Here is a 12223-nt window from a genome sequence, read left to right on the forward strand (position 1 = left end):
TCCAACCCCTGTGGCAGACCCTGTGGCTGGGTCAGAGAAACGAGCTGTAGCAGTGCAAGTTGCCCCTGTAGACAAGGTGAAAAAATGGTATAGAGGCTCAGGTCGTTTAAAACGCAGACAGTCTTCTGCTAAGTCTGGGCGTAGTGAAGACGAGGCTGGGCCATCAAAGGTGCAGGAGACTGAAGATGAGGATGAGGATGTCGAAAAATCAACAGTAACTACCCGGACTCCATACCAGCCATCAAAGGTGCAGGAGACTGAAGATGAGGATGAGGATGTCGGAAAATCAACAGTAACTACCCGGACTCTACACCGGCCATCAAAGGTGCAGAAGACTGAAGATGAGGATGAGGATGTCGAAAAATCAACAGTAATTACCCGGACTCTATACCAGCGTGAGCTACGAGATGTGCGAAAAGATTTTGGTCGCTGTATAGGCGAGCAGCTTGTCACCTGGCTGCTCCGGTGCTGGGACACGGGAGCCAATTATGTGGAATTGGAGGGCAAGGAAGCCAGGCGGCTGGGATCCCTTGCTAGGGACGCATGCATTGACAAAGCAATTGGAGATGGAGCACAATCTCGCAGCCTCTGGAGGCGTCTCCTGTCAGCTGTGAAGGAAAGGTATCTCTTCAAGGAAGAACTTGTATGTTTACCAAGCAAATGGACCACCATGGAGAAGGGAATTCAGTACCTGAGGGAATTGGCCGTACGGGAAGTAATTTATAAGGACCTAGACGACGCACAAACATCCGCAGATCCAGATGCAGTCCGGTGTACACTACCCATGTGGCGGAAGTTTGTACAGAGTGCCCCATCATCATATGCCAGCTCATTGGCAATGCTAGCCTGGAAAACGGAGGAGAATCCCACAGTGAATGAAGTGACTAAAATACTCCGGCAGTACGAAGGAAATCTCTCCTCTTCCCTAAAGGCCTGTGTGTCAGCTGTGGAGAAACTCTCTGAAGAGGTCCACCAACTTAAAGAGAATTTATCTTCCCCTCCACCTGAACGAACCAGTGTCCACCAGCTAAAAGAGAATGCTTTAGAGAAACTTTCTGAAAAGATCCACCAACTTGAAGAAAGATTATCTTCCCCTTCACCTGAACGAACCAGTGTCCACCAGCTAAAAGAGAATGCTTTGGAGAAACTTTCTGAAAAGATCCACCAACTTGAAGAAAGATTATCTTCCCCTTCACCTGAACGAACCAGTGTCCACCAGCTAAAAGAGAATGCTTTGGAGAAACTTTCTGAAAAGATCCACCAAACTGAAGAAAGATTATCTTCCCCTTCACCTGAACGAACCAGTGTCCACCAGCTAAAAGAGAATACCTTGGAGAAACTTTCTGAAGAGATCCACCAACTTAAAGAGAGTTTATTTTCCTCCCCACCTGTGCAAACCAGTGTCTCAGCTATTAGGGGTAAACGTTCATCTATGCAAGGAAGACAATATGGTGGGCACACACACCGCGCCACCCTGTGGTTTTACCTACGTGACTATGGAGAGGACATGAGAAAATGGGATGGAAAATCTACTGCGACCCTAGAGGCACGGGTACGTGAATTGCAAAGGAAAACAATTGGGAAAAAGGAGTTCTCTGAAAGGTTTGCTGCTCCAACTTCCAGCAGGCAGTCCTTTAAACACAGAAATGAAGATTCTGACCAGGACTAGAGGGGCCCTGCCTCCAGCCAGGGGGAGGAAAGGGACAATCGAGTTTATTGGACTGTGTGGATTCGATGGCCTGGCACGTCAGACGCACAGAAGTATAAGGCTTTGGTAGACACCGGTGCACAATGTACTCTAATGCCATCAAGCTATAAAGGGCCAGAGCCCATCTGTATTTATGGTGTGACGGGGGGATCCCAGCAGTTAACTGTATTGGAGGCTGAAGTGAGTCTAACCGGTAATGAGTGGCAAAAGCACCGTATTGTGACTGGCCCAGATGCTCCGTGCATCCTTGGCATAGACTATCTTAGAAGAGGATATTTCAAGGACCCAAAAGGTTTCCGCTGGGCTTTTGGCATAGCTGCTTTGGAGACAGAGGACATTAAACAGTTGTCTACCTTGCCTGGTCTCTCAGAGGACCCTTCTGTTGTGGGGTTGCTGAGGGTTGAAGAACAGCAAGTGCCGATCGCTACCACAACTGTGCACCGGCGGCAATATCGCACCAACCGAGACTCCCTGAGTCCCATCCATAAGCTAATTCGTCAACTGGAGAGCCAAGGAGTGATCAGCAAGACTCATTCACCTTTTAATAGTCCCATATGGCCAGTGCGAAAGTCTAATGGTGAGTGGAGACTAACAGTGGACTATCGTGGCCTGAACGAAGTCACGCCACCACTGAGTGCTGCAGTGCCGGACATGCTAGAACTCCAGTATGAACTGGAATCAAAGGCAGCCAAGTGGTATGCCACAATTGATATTGCTAATGCATTTTTCTCCATCCCTCTAGCAGCACAGTGCAGGCCACAGTTTGCTTTCACTTGGAGGGGAGTCCAATATACTTGGAATCGGCTGCCCCAGGGGTGGAAACACAGCCCTACCATTTGCCATGGACTGATCCAGTCTGCGCTGGAGCAGGGGGAAGCTCCTGAACACCTGCAGTACATCGATGACATCATTGTGTGGGGTGACACTGCAGAAGAAGTTTTCGAGAAAGGGAAGAAAATAGTCCAAATCCTTCTGAAGGCTGGTTTTGCCATAAAACAGAATAAAGTTAAAGGACCTGCACGAGAGATCCAGTTTTTAGGAATAAAATGGCAAGATGGACGCCGTCAAATCCCAATGGATGTGATCAACAAAATAACAGCTATGTCTCCACCAACTAGCAAAAAAGAAACACAAACTTTCCTAGGTGTCGTGGGGTTTTGGAGAATGCATATTCCAAATTACAGTCTGATTGTAAACCCGCTCTACCAAGTAACCCGTAAGAAGAATGCTTTTGAATGGGGCCCTGAGCAACGACAAGCCTTTGAACAAATTAAGCAGGAAATAGTTCATGCAGTAGCCCTCGGGCCAGTCCGAACAGGACCAGATGTAAAGAATGTGCTCTACACCGCAGCCGGAGAGAATGGTCCCACCTGGAGCCTCTGGCAGAAAGAACCTGGGGAAACTCGAGGTCGACCCCTGGGGTTTTGGAGTCGGGGATACAGAGGATCTGAAGCCCGCTATACTCCAACTGAAAAGGAGATATTGGCAGCATATGAAGGAGTTCGATCTGCTTCGGAAGTGGTCGGTACTGAAGCGCAGCTCCTCCTGGCACCCCGACTGCCGGTACTAGGCTGGATGTTCAAAGGAAGGGTCCCCTCTACGCATCATGCAACTGATGCTACATGGAGCAAGTGGGTTGCACTGATTACTCAGCGGGCTCGAATAGGAAACCCCAGTCGCCCAGGAATCTTGGAGGTGATTATGGACTGGCCAGAAGGCAAATACTTTGGGATATCACCAGAGGAGGAGGTGGTTCGTGCTGAAGAAGCCCCCCTGTACAACAAGCTACCAGAAAATGAGAAGAAATATGCCTTGTTCACTGACGGGTCCTGTCGTATTGTGGGAAAGCATCGGAGATGGAAAGCTGCTGTATGGAGTCCTACACGACGAGTTGCAGAAGCTGCTGAGGGAGAAGGTGAATCGAGTCAGTTTGCAGAAGTAAAAGCCATTCAGCTGGCTTTAGATATTGCTGAACGAGAAAAGTGGCCAGTTCTCTATCTCTATACTGATTCATGGATGGTAGCAAATGCCCTGTGGGGGTGGTTACAGCAATGGAAGCAGAACAACTGGCAGCGCAGGGGCAAGCCCATCTGGGCTGCGGCATTGTGGCAAGATATTGCTGCCCGGGTAGAGAACCTGGTTGTAAAGGTACGCCATGTAGATGCTCATGTGCCCAAGAATCGGGCTACTGAAGAACACCAAAACAACCAGCAGGTGGATCAGGCTGCTAAGATTGAAGTGGCTCAGGTGGACCTGGACTGGCAACATAAAGGTGAATTATTTATAGCCCGATGGGCCCATGACACCTCAGGCCATCAAGGTAGAGAAGCAACCTACAGATGGGCTCGTGATCGAGGGGTGGACCTGACCATGGACACTATAGCACAGGTTATTCATGACTGTGAAACATGTGCTGCAATCAAGCAAGCCAAACGGTCAAAACCTCTTTGGTATGGAGGACGATGGCTGAAATATAAATATGGAGAGGCCTGGCAGATTGATTACATCACACTCCCTCAAACCCGCAACGGCAAGCGCCACGTACTTACAATGGTGGAAGCAACCACCGGATGGCTGGAAACATATCCTGTGCCCCATGCCACCGCCCGGAACACTATCCTGGGCCTTGAAAAGCAAGTCTTATGGCGACATGGCACCCCAGAGAGAATTGAGTCAGACAACGGGACTCATTTCCGAAACAACCTTATAGACACTTGGGCCAAAGAACATGGTATTGAGTGGGTGTATCACATCCCCTATCATGCACCAGCCTCTGGAAAAGTTGAACGATACAATGGACTGTTGAAGACTACACTGAAAGCAATGGGTGCTGGGACATTCAAAAATTGGGATACACATTTGGCAAAGGCCACCTGGTTAGTCAATACCAGGGGATCTGCCAACCGAGCTGGACCTGCCCAATCAAACCTGTTACGCACTGTAGAAGGGGATAAAGTTCCTGTAGTGCACGTAAGAAACATGTTGGGTAAAACAGTCTGGGCTACTCCTGCCTCAGGAAAAGGCAAACCCATTCGTGGAATTGCTTTTGCTCAGGGACCTGGATGCACTTGGTGGGTAATGCAAAAGAATGGGGAGGTCCAGTGTGTACCTCAAGGGGATTTGATACTGGGTGAGAATAGCCCATGAGTTGAATTGTAGTATGTTAATTATTATATAATAATGTATGTCATCACTACCATGATTGCTATATATCATAGATGAAAATGGTGATTAATTAGAATGTATTGGACAGAGTGTAACCTGAGCATGACATAAATGGTATGGAATAAGGGGTGGATATCTGTCCTGGTTCCAGTTAGGACAGAGTTAAGTAGCTCATAGTAGCTGGTAGGGTGCTATGTTTTGAATTAGGATGAGAAGAGCGCTGATAACATGCTGATGTTTTAATTGTTGCAGAGCAGTGTTTACACCAGGCCAAGGACTTTTCGGCTTCTTGCTCTGTCCTGCCAGCGAGCAGGCTGGGGGTGCAGCAGGAGCTGGGAGGGGACAGACCCAGGACAGCTGACCCAAACTGGCCAAAGGGGTATTCCATACCATCTGACGTCATGCTAAACAATATATAGGGGTGGCTGGCCGGGGTGGGGGGCCGGCTGCTCGGGAATAGGCTGGGCATCGGTCAGCGGGTGGTGAGCAATTGCATTGTGCATCACTTGTTTTCTTACACATTATTATTGTTAATACTATTACCATTATCACTATTATTATTATTATTGTTATTATTATTTTCCTGTCTTAATAAACTGTCTTTATCTCAACTCACAGGCTTCACTTTCCCGTTTCTCTCCCCCATCCCAGAGAGGGAGGGGGGAGGGTGAGCGAACGGCTGTGTGGTGTTTAGCTGCCAGCCGGGTTAAACCACAACAGAGGGGCTTCTGCACCCCCCCGATCACTGGTTGTCGCCAGGGCTTCCCCCCAGGATGTCTGGGCAGGCCCATGCCGGTGGGCAGGCTCTGGGTGGGCCTTGTCCCCTGCAGGGGCAGGCATCTGTCCCTGAGCCCACATCCCACGAGCAGCTCCTGCACTCGTGTCTGCCTCTGCCCGGGGCGCTGCCGCTGCTTCTGGAACCTTCCTGCAGCCTCTGGCAGCTGGCGCCTGCTTGGCGGCTGCACGTTGGGCTTGGCAGCCTGGGATCTGCGGGCCGTGCCAGCCTGCAGCATGGCATTGGCGGCCTTGTTGCCGTCCCCAGGCCACAGCTGAAGGGGGATTTGGGGGATTTGCTTTCCAGGCACTGGGCCAGTTGGGGATGCAATATCCCACCACATGCACAGGCAGTTCGCACTGAACAAGATGGGCTTTGCAGCCCCGTCCTTCCCTCATACCCTGCTCCTTCCAGGAGCTGCCACCCCACAGAACGCCTCCTCAAGCAGAAGTAACACCCCAGCGGTAGCCTGCAAACTGCAGATGTGCCAGGGGCCCGTTGCTGCTCTGGCATTATGCACAAAAAAGCCCAGCTCCAGCAGAAGGACGGGATCCGTACCTCCTGGCGCTTGTGCGTTGCCTATGGCCTGATTGGGCAAGCCAGCATGTAGTCGGAGCCGGTTCTCAAGGCTTTCCCTATTAGTTGGGAACCCCGTGGAGGGATTTTCCTGGGCTGAGGGTGTTGGCTCTGCTCTTACTAGCCCAGATCTTCTTTAGATGGCAACAAGAAGGGAGCTGGGAAACTCCCAGACATTGAGGCCATCTCCAGGGCTCTCCAGAGTGACGCCACCTGGCACCTTCCCATGAGCAGTGGCCAAAGCACAAGGGCCCATCTTCTTTATTGGAGAAGTCCCACACGGGATTTCCAGTCCCAGAAATGCTTAAATACTGTTCCTCCTTTCTTGCTTTTCAGCGTGTCTTAGTACCTGGGCTGGGTGCCTCCTTCCTTATTAAACTGGGGCTGCCCATGGGGGGCTTTGAGCTCCTCCATGGAAAGAAGCCCACCTTTCAGCTCTCGGAGAACTTTGCCTGTCTTCACGGAGTCCCACATAAGAAAGAAACTTTTCCTGATTCTTTCTTATGTGAATTTGGCCACATCGGCAGGAAAAGTGTCCTGACACATGTCCTACTGACTGCCTTTTCCTTGCCGGGCAGCTGGTTGGTGAGCAACAGCTGTTGCAGCACTTCCTCCTCTTGTGTGCTTGCAGGCTGCTGACAGCACGTCAGGAGAGCTTACAGGCTGCTGACAGCACGTCAGGTTTTTGCAGTGGAAAATTCCACTAACCTTGCATTTTCAAAAGTGATTGTGCAGGCATGGCAGTAGCATAGCAGGTGAAGTACGTTAAACAGATAAGGGGAATGTCCCACAGTCACAAAATGAGGAGGATAGCTAAGAAAAACAGGACAAGCAGTGCAAAATCAGTAAAAACAAAAATCACAGGCCCTCTATTCATGAGAGATGAAAAAAAAAAAAAAAAGGATCAGGAGAAATGAAAGGTTGGTCAAATAAAATTGTACATATATGGTATAGTAGTAAGCATCACGTAGTTTGTGAACCTAATTCTCCCCCTGTACTCAGCTCTGGTGAGGCCGCACTGTGAATACCCTGCTCAGCTTTGGGGCCGTCACTCCAAGAAGGACGGGGAGGTCCTGGGGCCTGTCCAAAGAAGGGCAAAGAAGCAGCTGAAGGGCCTAGGGAGCAAGTCGTGTGAGGAGTGTTGAGGGAGCTGGGGTTATGTAGCCTAGAGGAAAGGAGGCTGGGGGAAGACCTTATCGCTCTGTACAAGGACCTCAGAGAAGGTTGTGGTGCGACGGGGGTCAGTCCCTTCTCCCAGGCAGCAGGCGATAGGAGAAGAGGAAAAAGTGGCACCGGGGGAGGTTTAGGTGGATACTAGGCAAAATTTCTTCAATGACAGGGTTGTGAAGCATTCGAACAGGCTGCCCAGGCAAGTAGTTGAGTCACTATCCCTGGAGGTATTCGAAAGCCATGTGAATCTGGTGCCTAGGGACATGGTTCAGTGGTAGACTCGGCGGTGCTAGGATAACGGTTGGACGTGATGATCTCTGAGGTGTTTTCCAACCTAAGCGATTCCATGATCCTATAATTCCATGACTGTGAGAGGCCCAGGGTGCCGGGTTGGCATGGCCTGCATCACTCCTTCTCCTGAGATCAACGACACAGAGAGGAGCATTGGAGGCAAAAGTCTGCCTGAGCTTTTATTCACAGCAGAAAGCAGCCGCAGCTGAGCTGAGGCTGGGGGCAGGATGTGGTGGGGCATCTGAATTCCTGGGGCGCTGTCCTGTGCCTCCCAGTGATGCTTCTGTGGGCACTGCAAAGCTTCCTGAGGGCCAGCTGCCACCTCCGAGCGCCGTCCTGGTGCTGGCAGCCGGGCGCCGCTACTCTCGCTGTCCTGCGATGCAGCTGCAGCAGAAAGCGCTGTGCAGAGCCCGAAGCGCCTCTCTTCTGACGCGGGAGGGCCGTGGCTGGCACGCTGGGGCTTGTGCGAGGTCAAGGATGCCTGTGGGGGACAGAGAGGTGTAGGTTAGGGCCTGAGCGCGTGCTGGGCAAGCCTTTCCCCCCCTCCAAGGCCTTTCCCCGGGGAGGGGTGGCCCAGGACCAGCCAGCCCCCCGGCGCGTGGTGCTGCCAACCTACCTAGTCCTTGGTGCTGCTCGCTGCGCTGAACAGGCCCGGCCAACAGACCCTGGGACGGTGCTTGTGCCTGGGACGTTGCTTGTGCCTGGGACGTTGCTGGCTCATCCGCTGGCATGTCTTTGGTGCAGGAGGAGGACTGCGCTTGGCCTCCCTGCTCGGCAGCAACCTGCATGGGGAGAGCAAGAGCACAAGCAGGTGATGAGAGGGATGTCAGCCCTTGTGCCTGGGGCGTCTGGAAATGGAGAGCAGCAGACAGCTCCCCAGCACGCACACCCCACGTGCTACTTCTGCCTCTGGCTGCCCTCGGTGCCCGGTGCCCACCACGCGTGCTGTGCTTACCTGGTGCCCCGGAACCATAGCCAAGGGAGTAGCCGCTGCTCCTGCTTCATCAGCTGCTGCTGGACTGAGATCAGTGATGTCCTCCCTGAGAAGATCTGCAGTCACAGGAGAAGCCACTTCTTCTCGTGGCGCCGCTGCTGCAGTGAGAGGGGCTTCCGTGGCTTCCCCTACAGCACCTCCAGCCAAGGCAGAGGCCGAGGATGTAGAGTCTACAGGCTCTGCTGTGGGAGGAGGCACGCTGGGTCCTGTGGCTGAGGGAGCAGTTGGTGCCTTGCTCGTGGCTCCCTGGCTCATGGCTACAGCATGGCGTAGGACTGCAGACACGATGATCCGGGCTCTTTCATACAGATCTTCGTCAGAGACAGTGGAGGCATGTTGGGCACGTCCCTGGCTCTCAACCGTCACTGCAGTGCTGTGCTCGATGGGAGTGGGACAGGCTGGTGGCTTTGACTCTTGAGCCCCACGTGCCTGGGGAGGCGCTCTGTAGCCCTCGTCTTCAAAAGCAGGGGCTGATGGACAACTTGCTGGCCTGCTCTCTGACGGTTGTGTTGTGGTGAGAGGCGTGCCGTGCCTCTCTTCCAGGCAAGCAGGCGATGTATGAGTGTCCAAAGAGCCAAGAGAGGCACTTGTTGGGGGTTCTGCTTCTTGTGCTGCAGCCTCCCTGTCCGCGCTGCTGGGTGAGCTGCCCTCTTCCTGGGGAAAGGGCTGTGGTTCCTTGAAGAGGCTGGGGAACCTGGGGTTGATCCAGGAGTTGAAGATGATAATCTCTTCCTCTTCATCCGAAGCCACACGACCACTTTCCTTCGTGCCCTGGCCCTGGCTTGTCTCATCCTTGCCGCTCCACTGCCTGGGTTTGATGTGTATCTGTCTCTGCTGCCTTTGCTTCTCAGCCCTGTCTGGGCTTGCTGGTGCAGGTGCCTGGTGATGGCGCCCTGGCAGAGCAGTGGTCCGCCTGCTGTCCATGTCTGTCTGGACCTCGACTGCTCTTGTTGATGTCGCTGTGCACCCCGTGTGTGCCAGGTCCTCCAGTTCTGCAGGCCGTTGGCCATGTTCCCAGCTTTCAGCCATCGTCTTTGCCAGGACTTCAGACACAAGGGACTGTGCTGTGTCCCGCAGTGCCGTGAAAGAGTCTGTGGGGCAGTGTGGGGCAGCCTGCCGACTCTTCTTCAAATCCTGGGGCACTGCTGTTAGGAGAGGTGGTGTTCTGTGGCCTTTGCTCCTAGGACCTCTGCACAAGGGAGGAAGCTCTGCCTCCCTCATGGCTCCCTCGTTGCAGGCTATAGCCTTGCTAATGACACTGGAGACGAAGGCCTTTACTGGGTGTTCCATGTCCTCGGCAGAGGCTGCAGGGCTGTCTTTGGCACGGTGCTGACTCTTCTTCCAATTCTGCGGCACTGCTGTGAGGAGTGGTGGTGTTATGCGGCCTTTGCTCCTGGGACGTCTGTCCAAAGGAGAAAGCCTTGCCTGCCTCATGGCTCCCTGGTTCCGGGCTACGGCGTTGCTAATGGCAGTGGAGACAAAGACCTTTACTGGGTCTTCCATTTCTTCGGCAGGGGCTGCAGGGCTGCTTTTGGGCGAGTGCTGACTCTTCTTCTTCCCATTTTGGGGCACTGCTGTGGTGAGAGATGGTGTTCTGTAGCCTTTGGTCCCGGGACGTCTGCCTGAGGGAGAAAGCCTTGCTTTGCTGTTGGCTCCCTCGTTGCAGGCTAGAGCATTTCTTATGACTGTGGAGACGAAGGACCGTACTGTGTACTCCATGTCCTCGTCAGGGGCCACAGGGCTGTGTGGGCCACGTTCCCGGCTCTCTGCCCTCACTGCCTTGTCCCTCTCACCAGAGATGCGCGGAAGAGGTGGCAGAAGCTCTTGGTGGCTGTGGGCCTCTGTGCCCAATGCCTTTGCCCTTCCTCCAACTGAAGATGCAGAGGCTGTTGCTTGTAGAGGGGGCAGCTTGCAAGTGACCCTTTCAGATGATGACGTCTGTGCTGCAGGCACTTGCTTGGCTGCTGCTGCCTGAGTCGCTGCCTGCCTTGGGAAAGGCGGCATGGCTGGCAGACGGATTGCCTCTTCCTGCCGCACCCCACTGTGTGGCAGTGTCTTCATGACTTGCAGCTTCTCCATCTGCAAGAGAAACTGAGGAGAAAGGCCGGGTTACTTTGGTCATTTCTGCCATTCCCCTCCACGTCCCCCTAATGGTGCTCCTGTGAGCTGCCCTGCAGTGGCCCCATTCATGCCCTGGCAGGGGACCACGCACAGCGGGGCTCGGCTTGCCAGGGTAATGCCCTGCCTGTCTCCTCCTGAATTGCTGCCTGCTCGTCGGAGGCTGCCAGGGCTGCCAAAGATGTTCTTCCGAACCCTCCTGGGGCTCCCGACTCTGTGTGGCAGCTGCCAGTGTGACGCACGCTCTCTGGGCACGACCGCACTGGCTGCCTGTCCGCATGGAGGGACGATGGAGACAGCTCCTGGTTGCGGACAGCCAGGTTGAATTAGGCCACGCTGCTCTTTGTGCCTCTGGGCACAGAAATGCCAGGGCCCTGTGGGCTTTGGCTGTCCTGGGGGTCGGCTCTTCATGGAGAAACTCCAGGTTTGGGAATAACTGTGTCCGGGCTGGAGGTGTTCAGGGCCAGCTGGCCAGCTTGCTCCAGCACCGTTCCCATCCTGGTGCTCTCCGTGCCGTCCCGTCACGCTGCTGTCCCTGTCTTGGTCCCTGAGCCTCACCTGGCGCTGCTCCTGTACGCTCTGCTGCCCTTCAGCGGGCTGGGAGTGATCCTTATTCTGCTGCTCCATGGTATGCTCCAGGTCCTCTGACCGAGAACTCCAACGGGCACCCAGGGGAGCTGCTGCCTCCTGGCAGAGCTGCTCTCCTGAGAGTGAATGGACAGCCCGGGGCTCGGGCCTTATAAGGGACACCGTTGCCATGGGTACCCCTCCGTGTCACAATGGCCTTTGGGTACGCCACCGCCCACGCATCACAAAGCCCCGGTGGTCGGCGGACACCCCAGGGACACCGTCGCCCCCAGCAAGGTCTGGATTGGCAGGCACCTCAGGCTCCTTCCAGCCAGTGCCCCCGGCACAGCCCCAGGTCAGGATTTCTCAGGGGAGTCAGCTTAGCTCCCTAACTGCTCCCATCAACTGCGCGTTACCTGCTCTGCCGGGAGATGCTCTGCTCGGTCATCTGGGTAAGCTTCCTGGCTCTTTGCCTGACTCCCCACACATCAGCAGAGACCGCGCTCGAGCTTGGACACCCATCAGGCAGCCCTGGCAGTGCAGTTTGAGCAGGAGCATTAGCAGGGAATCCTCCCCTGTCCGGGCAGCCAGAGCCCTGTGGCTCTAGGCACTGTGAAGGACTCCCAGAGAAGGCGGGCACCAGGTAGCGGAGCCGGTGGAGCTGGCGGAGAGGTTGCTTGAGGCGGGCTCTGGCGGGGCTGCGAGAGGAAAACCCTGGGCAGCCGCGGGAAGATTCCCTGCTCGTTGCTTTCAGAACAAGCCGTGGAGAAGCTTTCAGCGGCAGAGCCACAGCTGTGCCATGCTGGTGTTTAGCCCGCAGCTTCTCTGGCTGCTGAAGCAGGTCCTATGCTTCAGAGTT

General features: G+C 54.2%; 2 protein-coding genes across 2 annotated transcripts in view; both read left to right on the top strand.

Annotated features, from left to right (window-relative positions):
* LOC308187818 (uncharacterized protein) overlaps positions 1 to 1673 on the top strand; it is a gene marked incomplete at its 5' end in the record, with an annotated part of 243917 nt that extends 242244 nt beyond the window's left edge. Inside the window, one exon of the mRNA XM_080576145.1 lies at positions 170 to 1673. Within this exon, the coding sequence (XP_080432271.1) occupies positions 170 to 1669 (1500 nt within the window). The 3' untranslated portion in view covers positions 1670 to 1673. The remainder of the gene's footprint in view (positions 1 to 169) is intronic.
* A 105-nt stretch (positions 1674 to 1778) lies between these two features.
* The window catches only part of LOC308190440 (uncharacterized protein), a 304946-nt gene continuing 294501 nt past the window's right edge, over positions 1779 to 12223 (top strand). The window contains exon 1 of the mRNA XM_080581827.1: positions 1779 to 5355. Coding sequence (XP_080437953.1) covers positions 1802 to 4855 — 3054 coding nt within the window. The 5' untranslated portion in view covers positions 1779 to 1801 and the 3' untranslated portion in view covers positions 4856 to 5355. The remainder of the gene's footprint in view (positions 5356 to 12223) is intronic.

Source organism: Anser brachyrhynchus, assembly GCF_964034855.1.
Source record: "Anser brachyrhynchus genome assembly, chromosome: 1".
In the NCBI taxonomy this organism is placed as follows: Eukaryota; Metazoa; Chordata; class Aves; order Anseriformes; family Anatidae; genus Anser; species Anser brachyrhynchus.